The 17,809-nt window shown below is 43.2% G+C and overlaps 1 protein-coding gene across 2 annotated transcripts in view; it reads left to right on the forward strand.

The window, feature by feature from the left end:
- Nucleotides 1-17,809, forward strand: part of CYFIP1 (cytoplasmic FMR1 interacting protein 1) — a 114,059-nt gene that overhangs the window by 95,017 nt on the left and 1,233 nt on the right. For both annotated transcript variants that reach the window (XM_060179242.1, XM_016192858.2), the window contains 5 exons: nt 2,741-2,871; nt 12,248-12,320; nt 13,096-13,190; nt 13,397-13,635; nt 15,688-15,835. In XM_060179242.1, coding sequence (XP_060035225.1) covers nt 2,741-2,871; nt 12,248-12,320; nt 13,096-13,190; nt 13,397-13,635; nt 15,688-15,835 — 686 coding nt within the window. The remainder of the gene's footprint in view (nt 1-2,740; nt 2,872-12,247; nt 12,321-13,095; nt 13,191-13,396; nt 13,636-15,687; nt 15,836-17,809) is intronic.

Genomic DNA, 17,809 nt, shown 5'->3' on the forward strand with positions numbered 1-17,809 from the left:
GGAAAGGAAGCTGGTTCTGTGATTACTGATAAGGGTCATGTCTGCTGTTCTGGGGGCAAGAAGAAGTAGGGAGTCCCAGCAAGAGCTTTTGTGGTACCAGCCCAACAGCCTTACTGCTGGGGTCAGATATGCCAGGAAATGTGAAAGGGGGAGTCGCTGTGACAAGGCGATGAGGCTATGGGAATGGGCAGGATGCTTTGGTTATTGAAAACTGCCTTGTCTTTATCTGGTAATGTTTTCTTGGTAACTGAGCTGTTGAACTATATATAGCCTGTGGTGGCAAGTTGGACTGACATGTAGGTCACCATTGACCACTCTTCAGAAGCTGAAGATCATTGGTGATTGATGACCCCTATGCCTGAACTCCCAGCACCTGCCCAGGACTCTTAATATTGGTTTGAGGAGATGGAGAGGTGTCACTTTGGCCATTGTCAGGGGGAAATAACCATGTGTAGCCTGGCATAGGAGCTTAGGAGTAAGCTAACTAGCTCATTATTAGAAAGTCAGTGGATCATGTGGGAAAAAGCCAGTGCTAGTTCAGACTGGAGGTGGAAATTAAATGGGGGTAGAGGGAGTGGTGGGGAGTGGTGCACCTGGTTAAACCCATATAAGGACCCAGGTAAAGAGTAAGGACCCAGGTTCAAGCCTCAACTCCCCTTCTGCAGCAGGGACACATAATGTCTTTTTCTTTTATCTATCTATCTATCTCCCCCTACTCTCTCTCTCTTTTATTTTGCTTCCAGTTAAGGCTTGGTGCCAGCACTATGATTCAACTGCTACATGTGGCCATTTTTCCTTTTTTTTTTTTTTTCATTTTATTTGATAGGACAAAGAGAAATTGAGAGAAGATAGGGAAATAGAGAGGGAAAGAGAAAGGTAGTCATCTGCAGACCTGCTTCATCATTTGTGAAGTGACCCCACTGCAGGTGGGGAGCAGGGTCCCAAACCCAGGTCCTTACACAGGTCCTAGGTGCTCTACTGTTAGGCCCCCCCGTTCTCAATTTTTCTCTGTCCTATCGAATAAAATAGAAAAAAGGAAAAAATTGCCACCAAGAGCAGTAAACTCAGTACAGGCACATAGCTCTAGCTATAAACCTGGAGGCAAAAAAAAAAAAAAAAGATAAATAAAAAAATAAGTAAATTAAATGTTTTATATTAAAAATAAAAGGAATTAAATATTGAAACCTTTTAGGCCGCATCTGGAGCCAGTCTAAAGCTTATGACTCTTCTCCCTGAGCTATTGTATATACAGCCTGAAGACAGTCAGGCCAGTCCAGGCTAAGGCCTCACTGCTATTGGCCCCTTTCTTTGTCTGTGCTGGTTGGAGATGACATACGTGATGGAAGATATTTCCCCCACTAGGGTCTGAGTTGACAGCAGGTGATAGATATACTGAGGGACTTTGGACAAGGCAGGTATAGGACAGGGACAGTAGCATCCTTTCAGAATGGGTGTTCATGGCCTGACTTGTTGAGGGAGGAGTTCAAATCTGTTAAATTTCCAGCTTCGTTATTATCAAACTGTGCTGGCTTATTCTGAGTTTTCTTTTTGAGTACATACATTCTAGAGTCAACATACTGAACTTCAACTGGGTCAGCATCAGCTGTACACATTAATTTATTGTTATTATTATTGGATAGAGACAGAAAGTGAGGGGAGAAGGGGAAATAGAAAGGGAAAGAAGCAGAGAGATACCTAAACATCCCTGCTTCACCACTAATGAAACTTTCCCCCTGCAGGTAGGGACCAGGGACTTGAACCTGGGTTCTTACACACTATAATGTGTGCTTAACCAGGTGTGCCTTATTTTCTCTACCTTATTACAATTCCCAGATGCACCAGGACATTGAAGACATGGAGTTTTGGTCTGAACGTGCAGTCTCCATTACTGAGGATGACATTGGCTAGCAGAATTTTATAGATGTCGTTACATCATATCAAATGTGTTCCTTCGAGACGTCTAGAAAGAAACTGGGGGCCAGGTGGTGGCACACCTGGTTAAGTGCTCACATTACAGTGCTCAGAGACCTGGGTTCAAGCCCTGGGTCCCCAGCTGCAGGGGGAAAGCTTCACAAATAGTGAAGCAGGGCTGCAGATGTCTCTCTCTCCCTCTTTTTCTCCCGGCTCCTCTCAATTTCTGTCCCTATCCAGTACTAAATAAATAGACATCTAGTAACTAGCAACACAACGAGTAAGTAAAAGCTAAAATTTTTTTTTAAAGAGTCTAAATTTTATCAAATATACTTTTTTGCCTCTATTTTTTTTTTTTTTTGCCTCCAGGGTTATTGCTGGGACTCGGTGCCTGCACCATGAATCCACTGCTCCTGGAGGCTATTTTTTTCCTGCTTGTTGCCCATGTCGTTTTATTGTTGTTGTGGTTATTATTATTGTTGTTGTTGATATCATTGTTGGATATGACAGAAATGGAGAGAAGAGAGGAAGATAGAGGAGGAGAGGAAGATAGACACCTGCAGACCTGCTTCACTGCTTGTGAAGTGACCCCCCCCTGCAGGTGGGGAGCCAGGGGCTCAAATCAGGATTCTTAAGCCAGTCCTTGCGCTTGGCGCTATGTGCATTTAACCCACCATTTTAGGGAAGATATTAGGCTCAGGAGATAAGTGGTTGTCTCCACAGTGGACATGGTGGGAGTAGCAGAGAATGTGCCAACCCCAGGCTGTGCCCTGCTGGGCTTGGACTCCGTCAGTGTCCCCCAACCCTGCCAATCACTCTAACCCCATAGGAATCCTGGAATTCTTCCACCACCAGCTGAAGGACATCGTAGAATATGCAGAGCTAAAGACTGTGTGCTTCCAGAACCTGCGGGAGGTGGGCAACGCTGTCCTCTTCTGCCTGCTGATTGAGCAGAGTCTGGTGAGTGCTCATCCCTGCACCCAACTTATTCTGACAGGAAAAGACACTCTTAGAGGCTTCTTTTCCTTGAGGTTGTTTCCTCACCATCCATGAAGGGAGGGAGAGGCCAACTGTAAAATACTTTTCTCCACACAATTTAGACTTTAGTTGGAATTTGTTCCCAGTCATAGCAAAAATAAAAGAAATATAGTGATAAAAATGCTTATCTGGTGAGTGGGGCGGTAGCACAGCAACTTAAGCACATGTGTCGCGAAGCGCAAGGGCCGGCATAAGGATACCAGTTCGAGCCCCCTGGCTCCCCACCTGCAGGGGAGTTGCTTCACAGGCAGTGAAGCAGGTCTGCAGTTGTCTATCTTTCTCTCCCCCTCTGTCTTCCCTTACTCTCTCCATTTCTCTCTGTCCTATCCAACAACAATGACAATAATAATAACTACAACAATAAAAAACAATAAGGGCAACAAAAGGGAATAAATAAATAAATTTTAAAAAATGCTTCTCTGGGCATCGTATAGACTTTTTAATTTATTTTTTATTTAAGAAAGGATAAATTAACAAAACCATAGGGTAGGAGGGGTACAACTCCACACAATTCCCACCACCCAATCTCCATATCCCATCCCCTCCCCTGATAGCTTTCCCATTCTGTATCCCTCTGGGAGCATGGACCCAGGGTCATTGTGGGTTGCAGAAGGTGGAAGGTCTGGCTTCTGTAATTGCTTCTCCGCTGAACATGGACATTGACTGGTCGATCCATACTCCCAATCTGCCTCTCTCTTTCCCTAGTAGGGTGGGTCTCTGGGGAAGTGGAGCTCCAGGACACATTGGTGGGGTCTTCAGTCCAGGGAAGCCTGGCCGGCATCCTGATGGCATCTGGAACCTGGTGGCTGAAAAGAGAGTTAACATAACAAAGCCAAACAAATTGTTGAGCAATCATGGACCCAAAGGTTGGAATAGTGGAGAGGAAGTGTTGGGGGGTACTCACTGCAAACTCTAGTGCACTTCTGCTTTCAGGTATATATTTTGCAGTAGTTTATGGATACATGTGAACATATGATCTCTCTCACAGAACCTGGTCTATATCTAGGTTTTGGGACATTGTTAGAAAGTGATCCACCTGGGATGGAATTAGAGAATACTATGAAAGGAAAGGCCTCACCCAAGTAATGAAGCTGAAGGGTTGTCATTCCACACCTGAAGTCTCTGGACACAGTCTGAGCTGAAGCATGTTGAGGTGGCAATCGTCGCATTGATTAGGTTGCAATTGGCAGATGCAATATTATTTGATATGGATTGGGAGAGGCATGCGGGAAAGTGGGTCCTATCCTAAGGTTCCAGGACTGGGGGAAATATAGTCTCTATAGTGGAGATGTGAGGTTCCTGCTGTCTTAGAGTTCAAAAAGACAATGGATAGTTAATGTTATCATCACATTAATTGGTAACTGGGTTAACTTTGAAAAGTCCTTTTGTTAGGGTTTGCTGTATAGTACCCAGTATCTTGTATGTAGCTGTGACATTGGTTGCTTCTGATCTACTTGGTCTAGGCTTTGGAGAGAGTCCGCATATCAAGTACACAGCCAATATATTAAAAATATATAGACAGTCTGTGTTTTAAAAGCTTCGAGACATACAATTAATTTTCCCCCTCTAATATTAACTAGTGATTTATATGACTACACTTTACTAGGAGTGTACATAAACACCATTCCCACCACCAAAAGACTGTGTCCCATCCCTCCCACCCCCACCCTCCACCAGCCCAGGAAGCCGCATGTCCACCCTCTCCCTCACCACAGGGGGAGGTTACTTTCGTGCCCTACTTTCAGTTTAGTCATATTGTTTTCTCCGGGCTGGCTTCACGGGTGGGTAACAGATGACCAGGGACACACAGCTCAGCAGAGAAGTAGTATTTCTTTATTCACAACCCAATGGTGCAAAAAACTAATCTAATCACCACACAATTTTTTCTTCCATCTTTCTCCTCCGGTGGCAGCGTCAGGAACTCAGGAAGTATGTATGGATAGGGGGCGGGGAGAAGGAAAGAGTGCCAACTAGCAAGGGCTAAACCAAATCTCCCGGAGGCAGGGGGAGTGAGACCAAACCAATGTAACAGAATGATCATGTAAATAGACCACAGCGTCAAGCAGTGTAACAGAAGGGATCCCAGAAGCAGAGCTAGAAGCATACCAACAATTCCCCCTTTTCTTTTTAACTAATTAACCATAGTATCAGGAGTGGGGTGAACAGAAACCTATGTCGTACAGGCATTTTCAAAAAAGAAACTGGTACAAACATGGAGGAACAAGTAAGCAACGAGAACCAGTGTGATGCCAAGGGAAGGCCTGAGAGGGGCGTTTCTTGCCTCTGTGGGCAAGGCTTTATCAAGCTAAATGACCCTTCTTGCGTCTGTGGGCTTTTCTTGTCTCAACGGGCGTTTCCTGCCTCTGGGCATTACCTAGCAAGGAGGGAAGGGGTATAGCCTATAGAGTCCCCAGGCAGCTGGCTGCAGTCTGTCTTTGAGAAACCCAGCAGCATAAAGGAAAGCTACGGTAGAGTTGTGTACCAGTAAGTCCGATAGAAGTGCCAGTTCAAAGCAGATATCCACCGAAGAATTGTCGGGGGGGGTGTGTGTGAATTGTTGCTTGAGGAAGGTCAGCCACTGGAATTCTGCTTTTCTGTAGAGAACTTGACAGCTGCAATTTACTTACTATGAAACAAAACTTGTAGCAGGTTAGAAGTTTACCACAATTGATAACCCGATAATTATAATTGGTAACGACTCATAGTTTTCAGTATACAAGTCTTTCACTTCTTTGGTCAACTGTATTCCTAAGTATTTTATTGATTTTGTTGAAACAGTAAATGGGAGTGATTTCTGGATGTCTTCTTCAGATTTAGTGTTTACATAAAGAAATGCCACTGATTTTTGTACATTGATTTTATAGCCTGACACTTTGCTATATTGCCTAATAACTTCCAGTAGTTTTCTGCTGAATTCTTTAGTTTTTCTATGTATACTATCATATCATCTGCAAATAGTGAGAGCTTGACTTCTTCCCTTCCAATCTGTATTCCTTTGATTTCTTTCTCTTGCCTGATTGCTATGGCAAGAACTTCCAATACTATGTTGAAGACTAATGGTGACAGTGGACAGCCTGTCAATCTCTTCATTTAATTCTCTTGTTGATTCTCTGCTTTGTTGATCTGTCTAAGTGTGAGAGTGTGTTGTTTTCGCCGGGCTATGTTGTTTTCTCCAGGCTGGCTTCACGGGCGGGTAAGAGACGACCAGGGACTCATGGTTGAGCTGTAGGCAGTATCTCTTTATTCATGCAGGACGCAGCACAATCTAAGCTGAGCTAAGCTAAGCTAAACTAAAGTACCCTAAAACTCACAATGCTGTCTTTATATATACTTGCCAAGTAGGGTGGAAACAGGATGTGACATAGAGAGGGTGGAGAGAAAAGTGACTGGTGAAAATCAGAGTGTGACAGGGAGAGGATCAGGGTGTGACAAGGAGAGGGGTTGGAGCAGGTGAGAATTCTACCACTAAACCACCAATACCCTGGAGGGAAGGTGGTGCTTGTTAACAGAGGTTATGTAAATAGAATGAAGTGGTTATGTAAATAGAATAGTGTTGAGCAGGGGGGACTTAAACCAAATGAAACAGAAGGGGTTTTTAAAAGCATACCAACAAGAGTGGGGTGTTAAAGTCTCCCACTATTATTGTATTACTATTGATGTATTTTTGAAGTTCTTTCAATCGGTACTTGATGTATTTAGATGGTCCCTCATTGGGTGCATAGATGTTAATATTTTTTAAGTCTTCTTGGCTGATCCTCTAATCATTATGTAATATCCTTGTCTATCTTTTATTTATTTAATTTAAAATCTATTGTGTCTGAGATGAGAATGGCTGTTCCTGCCTTTTTTTGTGGTCTGTTAGCCTGTATGATAGTTTTCCATCTTTTCACTTTAAGTCTGTGTTTATCTTGTTGTGTCAGATGGGATTCTTGCAAGCAGCATATGGTTGGGCTATGTTTTCTGATCCACCACCCCCCCCGTGCCTTTTGATGGGTGAGTTTATGCCATTGACATTTATTGATATTATGGATTTAATGTATTGTAGTGCCATTGTACAACAAATTTTTATTTGCTCTCATATATTGCAAGTGTTATAGTGATGTTCTTGTTTTTAAAAGGTCTTTTAGAACCTCTTTCAGGGCCGGTTTGGTGATGGTTGCTTCCTTTAACCGTTGTTTGTCTAAGAAGGTTTTTATCCCTCCATCTAATTTGAATGAAAGTCTACCAGGATATATTATCCTTGGTTGAGACCTTTTTTCATTCAGGGTTCAATAGATATCTTGCCATTCTCTTCTGGCTTTTAGAGTTTGAGTGGAGAAGTCTGCTGATAGTCTTATGGGTTTTCCCCTGTATGTGACTTTTTGTTTTTCTCTTGCAGCCTTCAGGTTCCTTTCTTTATCCTTACTTCTTCTCATTGTCACTGTGATGTGTCTTGGTGTCCTCAGGTCTGGGCTGGTTCTGTTTGGAACTCTCTGGGCCTCTTGAATTTTAATATCCTTTCTGTTATTCAGGTCTGGGAAGTTTTCTTCTATAATTTCCTCTAGAATGTTTCCTTCCCCTTCCTCTCTTTCTTCCTCTGGCAGGCCAATTATATGAATGTTACTTCTTTTGAGATCATCCCATATGTCTCTGTTGTTGTTTTCAGTGTCTCTCAGTCTCTTTTTGAGTTCTTTCACCTCTTTCTTAGTTTTCTCTAACTATCCTCTGTCTGACTAATTCTGTTTTCTGCTTATTAGTCTGCTTTCCCTTCCCTCAGCTTCTTTCCTCAGTTCAGCTATTTCAGCTTTCAGTTCTCTAATTGCCTCAAGATAGTATTTTCCTTGGGGGGTCTCAACTGTTGTTTCCCTAATACTGCCATTCCTTTCCTCCAATGTTGTTTTCATTTCTGTAATTAATAAGTTTATTATTGCTTGCATACTTTTCTTATCTATGGTTACTTCTGGTTGATTTATAGTTTCTTCTGGGCTCTTGTCTTCATTCATTGTAGTAGCAGTTTTGTTCTTGATCTAGCCATTTTTTTTATTTATATGTTTTTTATTATGTTCTGTTGTTCCTCAGTTGTTGTGTTTTGAGTACAAGCAACACTGTACTAAGTACCTTTATGACAGATGCAATCACCAACCTCAGAAATTACAATAGCAACTGAAGCAAGGATTGAAGCAGTTTAATCACTACCAGTTAGCCAAACAGTGTCTCCAGTCCATGAAAAAATAGCAACCAAGTCCAAGTGAAGAAGAAAGAGAAAGGAAAAAAGGGATAGCAAGAATAGATAGTTATGCGAATCTACTATCCACTGTATATTCATATAGAGAGTCCACTCTGAGTCACATTTCTTCCCCCAAATAATTCACAAATGAATATCAGTGAATTCAGAAAGCCAAAGAAGAAGGAAGAAAGGAAGATTTAAAAAAAGAGAGAGAAACAAGAGAGAGAAAAGAAAAAAAATAAGAAAAAGAGCTGTAATAAAAGAGCAGTAAAAGGGGAGTTTTTTAATTGATTAATTTATTTTTTTTTAAATTTTTTTAATTAGGAGGATGGAGAAGGGGAGAGTGGGTAGAGGAGGTAGGAGTAGTGAAACAAGTTCCTCTCACAATGGATAAGACGCCCATTCCCCAGCAACGGAAAATACCCTAAGAGTTAATTCTGGTCAACCTAAAGGAAGGGAGGAACGAGATACACCTTTATATTATATTAATAATAAAATAGAGCAGGGTAACAAACCTATCTCAGATTGCTTCAAGCCTCCTGATCAGAGGCAGCTGATTGTTAAGGAAGTAAAACAAAAAAAAAATGGAAAAAAAAACACCTCAGGAATAGCCAAGAATAGACAGTTATGCAAATCTACTATCCACTGTATATTCTAGGGGTAACTAGAGGAGAAAGGGAAATAGAGCAGAGATATATGCAGAGAGAGTCCACTCTGAGTCAGATTTCTTCCCAAAATAATTCCCAAACGTGTATCAGTGAATTCAGAAAGCCGAAGGAGGAAAAAAGAAAGGATGACAAGAATGAGAAAAAGAAGAAAAAAAAAAGAGAGAAAAGAAAAAGAACAGTAATAAAAGAGCAGTGAAAGGAAAGATTTATTTATTTATTATTTAATTAGCTGGGGGGGGTGGAGAGTGGTTAGGGGAGGCAGGAAGAGTGAAACAAGTTACTGTAGCAGTGGATAAGACAGCCAGTCCCCTAGCAATAGAAAATACACTAAGAGTTAATTCTGGTCAACCTGAAGGGGGGGGAAGGGATAAACGTTTATCTAGTATTGATAATAAAAATAGAACAGAGTGAAAAACCTGTCCTTTCTTCAGCTTGGATGGCTCCAGATTGCTTCAGGCCCCCTGAGGGCAGCTGATTGTTGAGAAAATAAAGCAAAAAAAAAAATAATAATAGACCTCTGGTGGTCTTTCCCTGTCTGAATAAGGCTCTGCTTGGTGGATTATTTGTAGTTGGAATTGGCCACTTAGAAAGAAAAAAGGCCAGGGGTTTCAGAAAGGAATAGAATTAGAAAGCATGACACCCCGTGGTGGGACAGGAATCTTGGTAAAGAAAGAAGCTCAGCAGGGGAGCCTGCTAGGAGCAGATCTCTGGCCCCCAGGGACTGGTTATGGGGGGGAAGGGGTCAGGGGTGCGCTTCGGGAATAATAATTTTTAAAAAAATTTTTTTCCTTTCTTTTTACTCTATTTTCTAACCCAAATTGAGCTGTAGTCACCTCCTTGGTGTCACCACTAGGACCCCTTATTGACTGTCCTGCTAAAGGCAAAAATCCTACCATTTCCAGTAGATGTTGTCAGAGCTCAAGCCACTATCAGCTTCTCATTCCGCCATCTTCTGGAATCCCCCTCCCATATAGATGTTTTACATGTTTTTGTTTGCTTCATCTGAACTATCACATGGTGTATAAGTAAGATGAGTGGAAAGCTGAGTTGATGAGTAACTGGAATGCAGTTCAGTGCAACTGAGGAATCAAATTCGAATCTTACTGAATTTTAATTCTTTCACACTGAAGTAGCTGTGTATCTCAGGCTATGGTGGTGATCAATACAATAAATTCACCACTGGGAGCCTGCGGCAACTGCTGGGTCACAACACACACCACCATAAACCAGAGCTGAGTAGTACTCTGGTAATGAGAAAGCGACTGGGAGAGAGAGAAAGAGAGAGCTTTCCCCTTGCATGTGGGGACCAGGGAGTTGAACCCAGGTCCGTGCACACTGTAAAATGTGTGCTTAACCAGATTCACCACTACCTGGGCATTATTATTATTGTTATTATTTATATAAGCAGAGCATCTTCTAGCATATGTGATGCCAGGCACTGAACTTCAGGCTGCGTGCCCGAGAGTCTCATGCTTTATCCACAGAGTCACTTCCTGGATCATGCCCATCTCTTTAGTTGCCCGTTGTTTGCTGGATTGTAAGTTTGAGGGGCGGTGCAGAGTGGGAGAAATGTTCATCTTGCTCTCTGGTGCCCTGGTGTGACGTTCTGCCATCTTAAGGCCCTACCCAATGGTTGAACAACCCACATGCTCAGGAAGATGCCCTATTTCTGCCCATGTTTGGGGTCATGCTGGGTTTTGAGTTCTGTGCCCCCTATGGTACTCTTTGTGTCTTCTATATTGTGCAGTATGTGGCTGTGTAGTTTATATATAGTCTTCCAAGACTTGGCATCCAACAGCAGGTTTTGAATGACTTCTCAGAACTTGGCTGCGAGTATGCTGCTGCCCCCTCCTCCATCCCTGTCATATAGCACCTCGGCCTCCTTGTTCTCCTTTAGGCCAGTGGGGTCTTAATATAAACTGTGGCTTTTCAGAGGCTGATGGCAAACTGATAGCAGACTGATAGCAAAGGGAGGAGGGATGGAAAGCAAAGGCCATGCTGCTTTCAGTTGTGTCTAAATTAGTGACTGGGTTGGGAGATAGCTCTCCCCCAGTAGAGCTATTCATAAGGTCCTGGGTTCAATCCCTGGGAACAGCGAAGCTCCATGGATGATAGAGCAGATCTGCAGTGTCTTTGCTCTCTGCCCTCTCTCTCCAAGAAATGGAGACGGGGAAGGGGGGGGTGCACAGTAACAGGTGGTGGCACACCTGGCTAAGCACACATGTGCAAGGACCCAGGTTCAAGCTCCTGCTCTGTTACCTCCAGGGAGGATTCTTCATAAGCAACGAAGCAGATCTGTAGTCTTTTTCTCTTTCTTTCCCTCTCAATTTCTCTTTGTCCTATCTAATTAAAAAATATTAATAATAAAAAACAAAGAAAGGAAAGGAAAAAATGGCTATCCTCCCCTCTTTAATATTAGTATTTATTTGTTTTGTTGTTGTTTGTTTTGCCTCCAGGGTTATTGCTGGGGCTCAGTGCCAGCACTACAAATCCACTGCTCCTGGAGGCTATTTTTCCCATTTTGTTGCCCTTGTTGTGGTTATTTGTTATTGTTGGATAGGACAGAGAGAAAGCGAGAGAGATGGGGAAGACAGAGAGAAAGACAGACATCTGCAAACCTGTTTCATCACCTGTGAAGTGACCCCCTTGCAGGTGGATAGCTGGGGGCTCGAACCAGGATCCTTATGCCGGTCCTTGTGTTTTTGCCATGTGTGCTTAACCCACTGTGCCCAGCCCCCTTCCTTTTCTTTTTTTGTTTTAATTAATTTATTTTTTATTATCTTTATTCATTGGATAGAGACAGCCAGAAATCAAGAGGGAGGGGCGTGATAGAGAAGGAGAGAGATAGAGAGATACCTGCAGCCCTGCTTCACCACTCGTAAAGCTTTCCCCCTACAGGTGGGGACCAGGGGCTCGAACCCGGGTCCTTGAGCACTGTAACACATGCGCTTAACCAGGTGCGCCACCACCTGGCCCCCTTCCTTTTCTTTTTCTTCTTCTTCTTCTCCTCGTCCTCCTCTTCCTCCTCCTCCTTCGGTAGGATAAAGAGAAATTGAGAGGGTTGGAGAAGATTGGGAGAGAAAAAGATACATCTGCAACACTGCTTCACCACGAATGAAGTTTTCCCCCCTTCATGGGGATGGGCTTGAACCCAGATCCTTGTGCCTAGTAACATGGGCACTCAACTGGTTGCACCACCATCTAGCTCCACATATCCAATTCTTAATAACCACATGTGGTGAACTCACTATCTTACTGGATAGCATGTACAATGAATATTTCCATCATCCTCAAGAGTTCTGTTGGAAAGTACTACATCATTTGAGACTGAATGCCAAGATCACCTTGTTTTCAGCCCCAGGTCTCTCACCAAACCTCTCTGCTGTGAGTTAAGCTTCCTAACTTGACCTTCACTCTGTTGCAGTCTCTGGAAGAAGTGTGTGACCTGCTGCATGCAGCACCTTTTCAGAACATCTTGCCACGGGTTCATGTGAAAGGTGAGCCCCTACCTGGTTGAGGCAGCCACTGTCTTGAGACCAGAGAGCAAATGTGGTGTTAGAATTTGCTATCCGTTCAGACCTAACCCTGGAGAACTGAAAGAATGTCCATTACCTAGGCAAATGAATAGTGAAGAGCTGAAATACTGAGGGCTGGGGTGACATGCTGCCGTGCACACACTTCCAAGTTGAACAGGAGCAGGGGGTGAGCCAAGAGTGTCAGGAGTTGACAATCAAGACCACAGATTCCATAAGGAATGTAAATTGTAAAAGCTGAATGTCAACCCAAAAATCAGTTCTGCCCACTTGAAGGAAAACTAGCAGATGAGCCAGGTATATAAAAGAATTTTCAGGGGCCAGGCTGTGGTGCACTTGGATGAGTGCACACATTACAGTGTGCAATGTCCCGGATTCAAGTTCTTAGTCCCCACCTGCAGGGGGAAAGCTTCATGGGTGGTGAAGCAGGGCTGCAGGTGTCTGTTTCTTCCCTTTCTCTACCTCCCCCTCTCCTCTTTATTTATCTCTGTCTGTATCCAGTAATAAATAAAAATATTTTTTAAATTTCCTTTTATTTATTTTTTTTGTATTACCTTTATTTCCTGGATAGAGACAGCCTTGCACATTGTAATATGTGTGCTCAACCAGGTGTGCCACCACCTGGCCCCCCAAAAAAAGAATTTTCAAAGAGAACTTATATGCATAATATTAACTTAGAACTTTTTTTAATTTGAAATTTTAACTGTATAGGGTATGTTTTTTTCTTTTTCCACTGCAGAGGGAGAGAGACTTGATGCCAAGATGAAAAGGCTGGAATCAAAGTATGCCCCACTGCATCTTGTCCCTCTAATTGAAAGACTGGGGACCCCTCAGGTATGTATGCTGTGACATCAGGCTGTGGGCAGTGGTCAGGCACAGGCTCAGGGAAAACCTAACTGGAAGCAAGGAGAGAGCTATTCTAGAAGCTGTCCTTGGAAGCTAAGATAATTTTCTACTAAGACAAAAAAAAAAAAAAAAAACTGGAGTAGTGTGGTTTCAGCTTCCTGCCACAGCCCCCTAACATCTCATCCTTTCTGCAGCAAATTGCAATTGCAAGAGAGGGGGACTTGCTGACCAAGGAGCGTCTCTGTTGTGGCCTGTCTATGTTTGAGGTCATCCTAACTCGGATCCGGTCATTTCTGGATGATCCCATCTGGCGTGGGCCTCTGCCCAGCAATGGCGTCATGCATGTGGATGAATGTGTGGAGTTTCACAGACTGTGGAGTGCCATGCAGTTTGTCTACTGCATTCCTGTGGGAACACATGAGTTCACAGTTGAGTAAGTATGGGCTCACACAGGGGGAGGTGGGACCCAAAACTGGTATTAGATTAACCATGGAGATTATGCCCCTCTGGAAATGGACCAAAACTTGAGTTGCTTCAGGGCCACTTATGTGTGTGGGTTTTTTTGTGTTTTTTTTAAGATTTTATTTACTTATTAATGAGAAAGATAGGAGAGAGAGAACCAGACTGATCACTCTGGTACATGTGCTGCCGGGGATTGAACTCAGGACTTCATACTTGAGAGGCCGATGCTTTATCCACTGCGACACCTCCTGGACCACAGGGTTTTTGTTTTATACCTGATGCCCAAGAGGTGACTTGGAAATGTGTTCCTGGAATGGAATTTATACTTAAGTCAGGTGTGAGGTTTTTTTTTTTAATTATTGGATAGAGATAGAAATTGAGAGGGAAAAGGGAAATAGGGAAGGAAAGAAACAGAGACACACCTGTAGCCCTGTTTCACCACTTGTGAAGCTTTCCCTCTGCAGGTGGGAACCAGGGGCTTGAACCTAGGTCCTTGTGCACTATAATGTGTGCTTTTTATTATTATTATTTTTATTTATTTATTTTCCCTTTTTGATGCCCTTGTTGTTTTTCATTGTTGTTGTTGCTGATGTCGTCGTTGTTAGATAGGACAGAGAGAAATGGAGAGAGGAGGGGAAGACAGAGAGGGGGAGAGAAATACAGACACCTGCAGACCTGCTTCACCGCCTGTGAAGCGACTCCCCTGCAGGTGGGGAGCCAGGGGCTCGAACCGGGATCCTTACTCTGGTCCTTACACTTTTCGCCATATGCACTTAACCCACTGCGCTACCACCCGACTCCCGTAATGTGTGCATTTAAACACAGATTTTCTTTTTCTTTGAGATAGAATGTACACAACTTCATGTAGTCATTCTTATGGGAGGGTCTGTGAGCTAAAGAAAAATTAGGAAATAGTGCCCAAGGACACCCAAAAAGGTATTCACCACCTTTCAGGGATGAGAGTGTTTTGCAGACACCTATCATTGGGAGATAAGACAAAGATAAGAAATTTGTCAGCAAATCTACTGTAAACCATTAACCACTACCCCATCCCACCCTTAAAAAAGCAGCGCAGCGGGTTAAGTGCACATGGCGCGAAGCGCAAGTACCGCAGTACGGATCCTGGCTCCCCACCTGCAGGGGAGTTGCTTCACAGACGGTGAACCAGGTCTACAGGTGTCTGTCTTTCTCTCCCCCTCTGTCTTCCCCTCCTCTCTCCATTTCTGTCTGTCCTATCCAGCAACAACAACATCAGTAATGACTACAACAATAAAACAGCAAGGGGAACAAAAGGGAGTGAATAAATAAATATAAAAAAAATACTAAAAAAATAAAAAGGTAAAGCCACTGGGTGTTGCTCCTGGTTGAGTACACACATTAATATGTGCAAGGATCTGTGTCCATGCCCCCCATCCCCTGCCTGTCGCTGTAGGTCTCTTCTCACCCTCCTCCCCTTTCCCTCTCAAATTCTATCTCTATACAATATAAATAAATGTTAAATATATATATTTGTTGTTGTTTTTACCATAGCACTGCCTAGCTCACTGGCTTATGGTGGTGTGGGGGATTACCATTATGCTATCACCCCCACCAGTAAACTTTTTTTTTTTTTTTTTTTTAATTTATTTTATTTATTCCCTTTTGTTGCCCTTGTTGTTTTATTGTTGTAGTTATTATTGTTGTTGTCGTTGTTGGATAGGACAGAGAGAAATGGAGAGAGGAAGGGGAAGACAGAGAGGAGGAGAGAAAGATAGACACCTGCAGACCTGCTTCACCGCCTGTGAAGCGACTCCCCTGCAGGTGGGGAGCCGGGGTTCGAACCGGGACCAGTAAACTTTTTTTTTCTAAGGTGTTAACCATATCAAGGATGCACATGCCAGCAGCTAGTGAGAATCTCCCTTCCACTCCTAGCAGGCAGCAGGGACTGGGCAGTGTTGTCACTGATGACTAGAAACAGACTCATGAGAAACTTCTATTGAGCTTTCACTGATCGCCTGTTCTATTTATTGCTTATTATTTCTAGGCAGTGTTTTGGTGATGGGCTCCACTGGGCTGGTTGCATGATCATTGTACTTCTTGGGCAACAACGACGCTTTGCTGTCCTGGATTTCTGCTACCATTTACTTAAAGTCCAGAAGCATGACGGCAAAGATGAGATAATCAAAAACGTGGTATGTACAAGTTTTACAAAATAAATAAATATGTATTTAAATTTTTTACTAGGATACAGAGAAAAATGAAGAGGAAAGTGAGAGATAAAGACATACACCTGGGGGTGGGCAGGCAGTGGCACACCTGGTTAAGTGTATACATTAGAGTGCACAAGGACTCAGGTTCAAGCCCGTTTGCCCCCTACAGGGGGAAAGCTTCACAAATTGTGAAGCAGAACTGGAGGTGTCTCTCTTGTCTGTTTCCCTATCTCCCCCCCTCAACTTCTCTCTATATACAATAATAAGTAAATACAGATATTTAAAGAGAAAGAGACCTGCAGCACTGATTGTGAACTTTCTCCCTTGCAATTAGGGTTTGAACCAGTATCTTTGTGCACTTTACCAGATATGCCACCACCTGGCCCTCAAATGTTTCTTGTTCAAAGTAGTTTTCCCCTACCCCAAGCGTAATTTTCATTCCAGTGCATAGAGTGTTTCCAGCTTTATCCCAAAGTGAATCTAACTAACTGATAAGTACAACAGTTTGGCAGCTTAAACACTAAAATACCACCCGACTGTGGAGTTTCACAGACTGTGGAGTGCTGTGCAGTTTGTCTCCAGCATTCCTGTGCAGGGGGAACACTTCACAAGCAGTGAAGCAGGTTTGCAGGTTTCTGTCTTTCGCCCTCTCAATTCCTCCTGTCCTCTCTCAATTTCTCTCTGTCCTATCCAATAAAATGGGAAAAAATGGCCACAAGGAGCAGTGGATTTGTAGTGCCTGCACTAAGCCCCAGTGATAACCCTGGGGGTGGAAAAAAAAAATTTTTTTTTTTTTGTAAACATACATCTGCAGATTAGGCAAAGCAGAAGTGAGTTCACTAATTGAAGAAAGTACTCTTGATTTAGTCCAGAAAAAAGGAAATGTAGGTTTGGGAGGTAAAGTGACCCCATAAACATGTCAGTCCCCTAATCCCTGGACTGTGAAATGCTGAGTTTAGAACAGAACAGACGTGTGTGGATAAGGGTGATGGACTTTAGACTGAGTGTATCCTGGGTTATCCACGTGTATCCACTCTAGTCATGTAAACTGAGAACTTCCTCCAGCCAAAGGTGCTAGAAACATGCTAAATTGGGTCATGTTGGAAAGCAAAAGGAATGTGGGCTAACAGCTATAGATAGAAAATGGGGGGAGTCGGGCAGATGGGGAACCAGGGGACTCAAACCCAATCCCTGCACAGGTCCTTTAGTTTAGTATTCTGTGCACTTAACCGTGTGCGCCACCACCCAGCCCCTGAAGATACAGTGAACCACCTGATTTTAAATCATCTGAACGTTCACTTTGACTCTTCTGATCTTCGTGGTAACTAATCATTTCACCATTTTCATTAAGTTTGTTCATCTTTCATGCCAAGATCTTGAGGGCTTTATCACTTACTGGTTTTATTTGCAGGCTGTTCTTTGAACTTGGATTTCTTTCCTTCCAAGATGTTCTCATTTCCTTCTCTTTGGCAGCTGCTCCCACCAAGCTGAGAGTACTTGCACATAACTAGAGGGTCCTGACAGCTGCTCCCACCAAGCTGAGAGTACTTGCACATAACTAGAGGGTCCTGACTTCTGGGAGTATCTCTAGGATAGACCAGCTTGCTTCATGTTCCCTAATTCCCCTGCGGAGGGTGTCCTGGCAACCACTTTTACTCTAGCACTGATTTATAAAATTTCTCCCACCCCAAACCCATTTTCATATGTATGTTCTTTATCATTAGAGGAGTGGATCCAGGTGGTGGTGCACCTGCTTAAGTGCACACAGTCCTAGGCTCAAGCCCCTAGTCCCCACCTACAGTGGGAAAGCTTCACAAATGGTGAAGCAGGACTGCTGGTCTTATCTTTCTCCCTCTGTATCACCTCCTTTCCTCTCAATTTCTGTCCCTAACCAATAAATTTAAAGAAAGAGGAAATCTGGATCACTATGGCTTAATCTTTACCAGCTATTAAACT

This window comes from Erinaceus europaeus, chromosome 20, assembly GCF_950295315.1.
Source record: "Erinaceus europaeus chromosome 20, mEriEur2.1, whole genome shotgun sequence".
NCBI lineage: Eukaryota > Metazoa > Chordata > Mammalia > Eulipotyphla > Erinaceidae > Erinaceus > Erinaceus europaeus.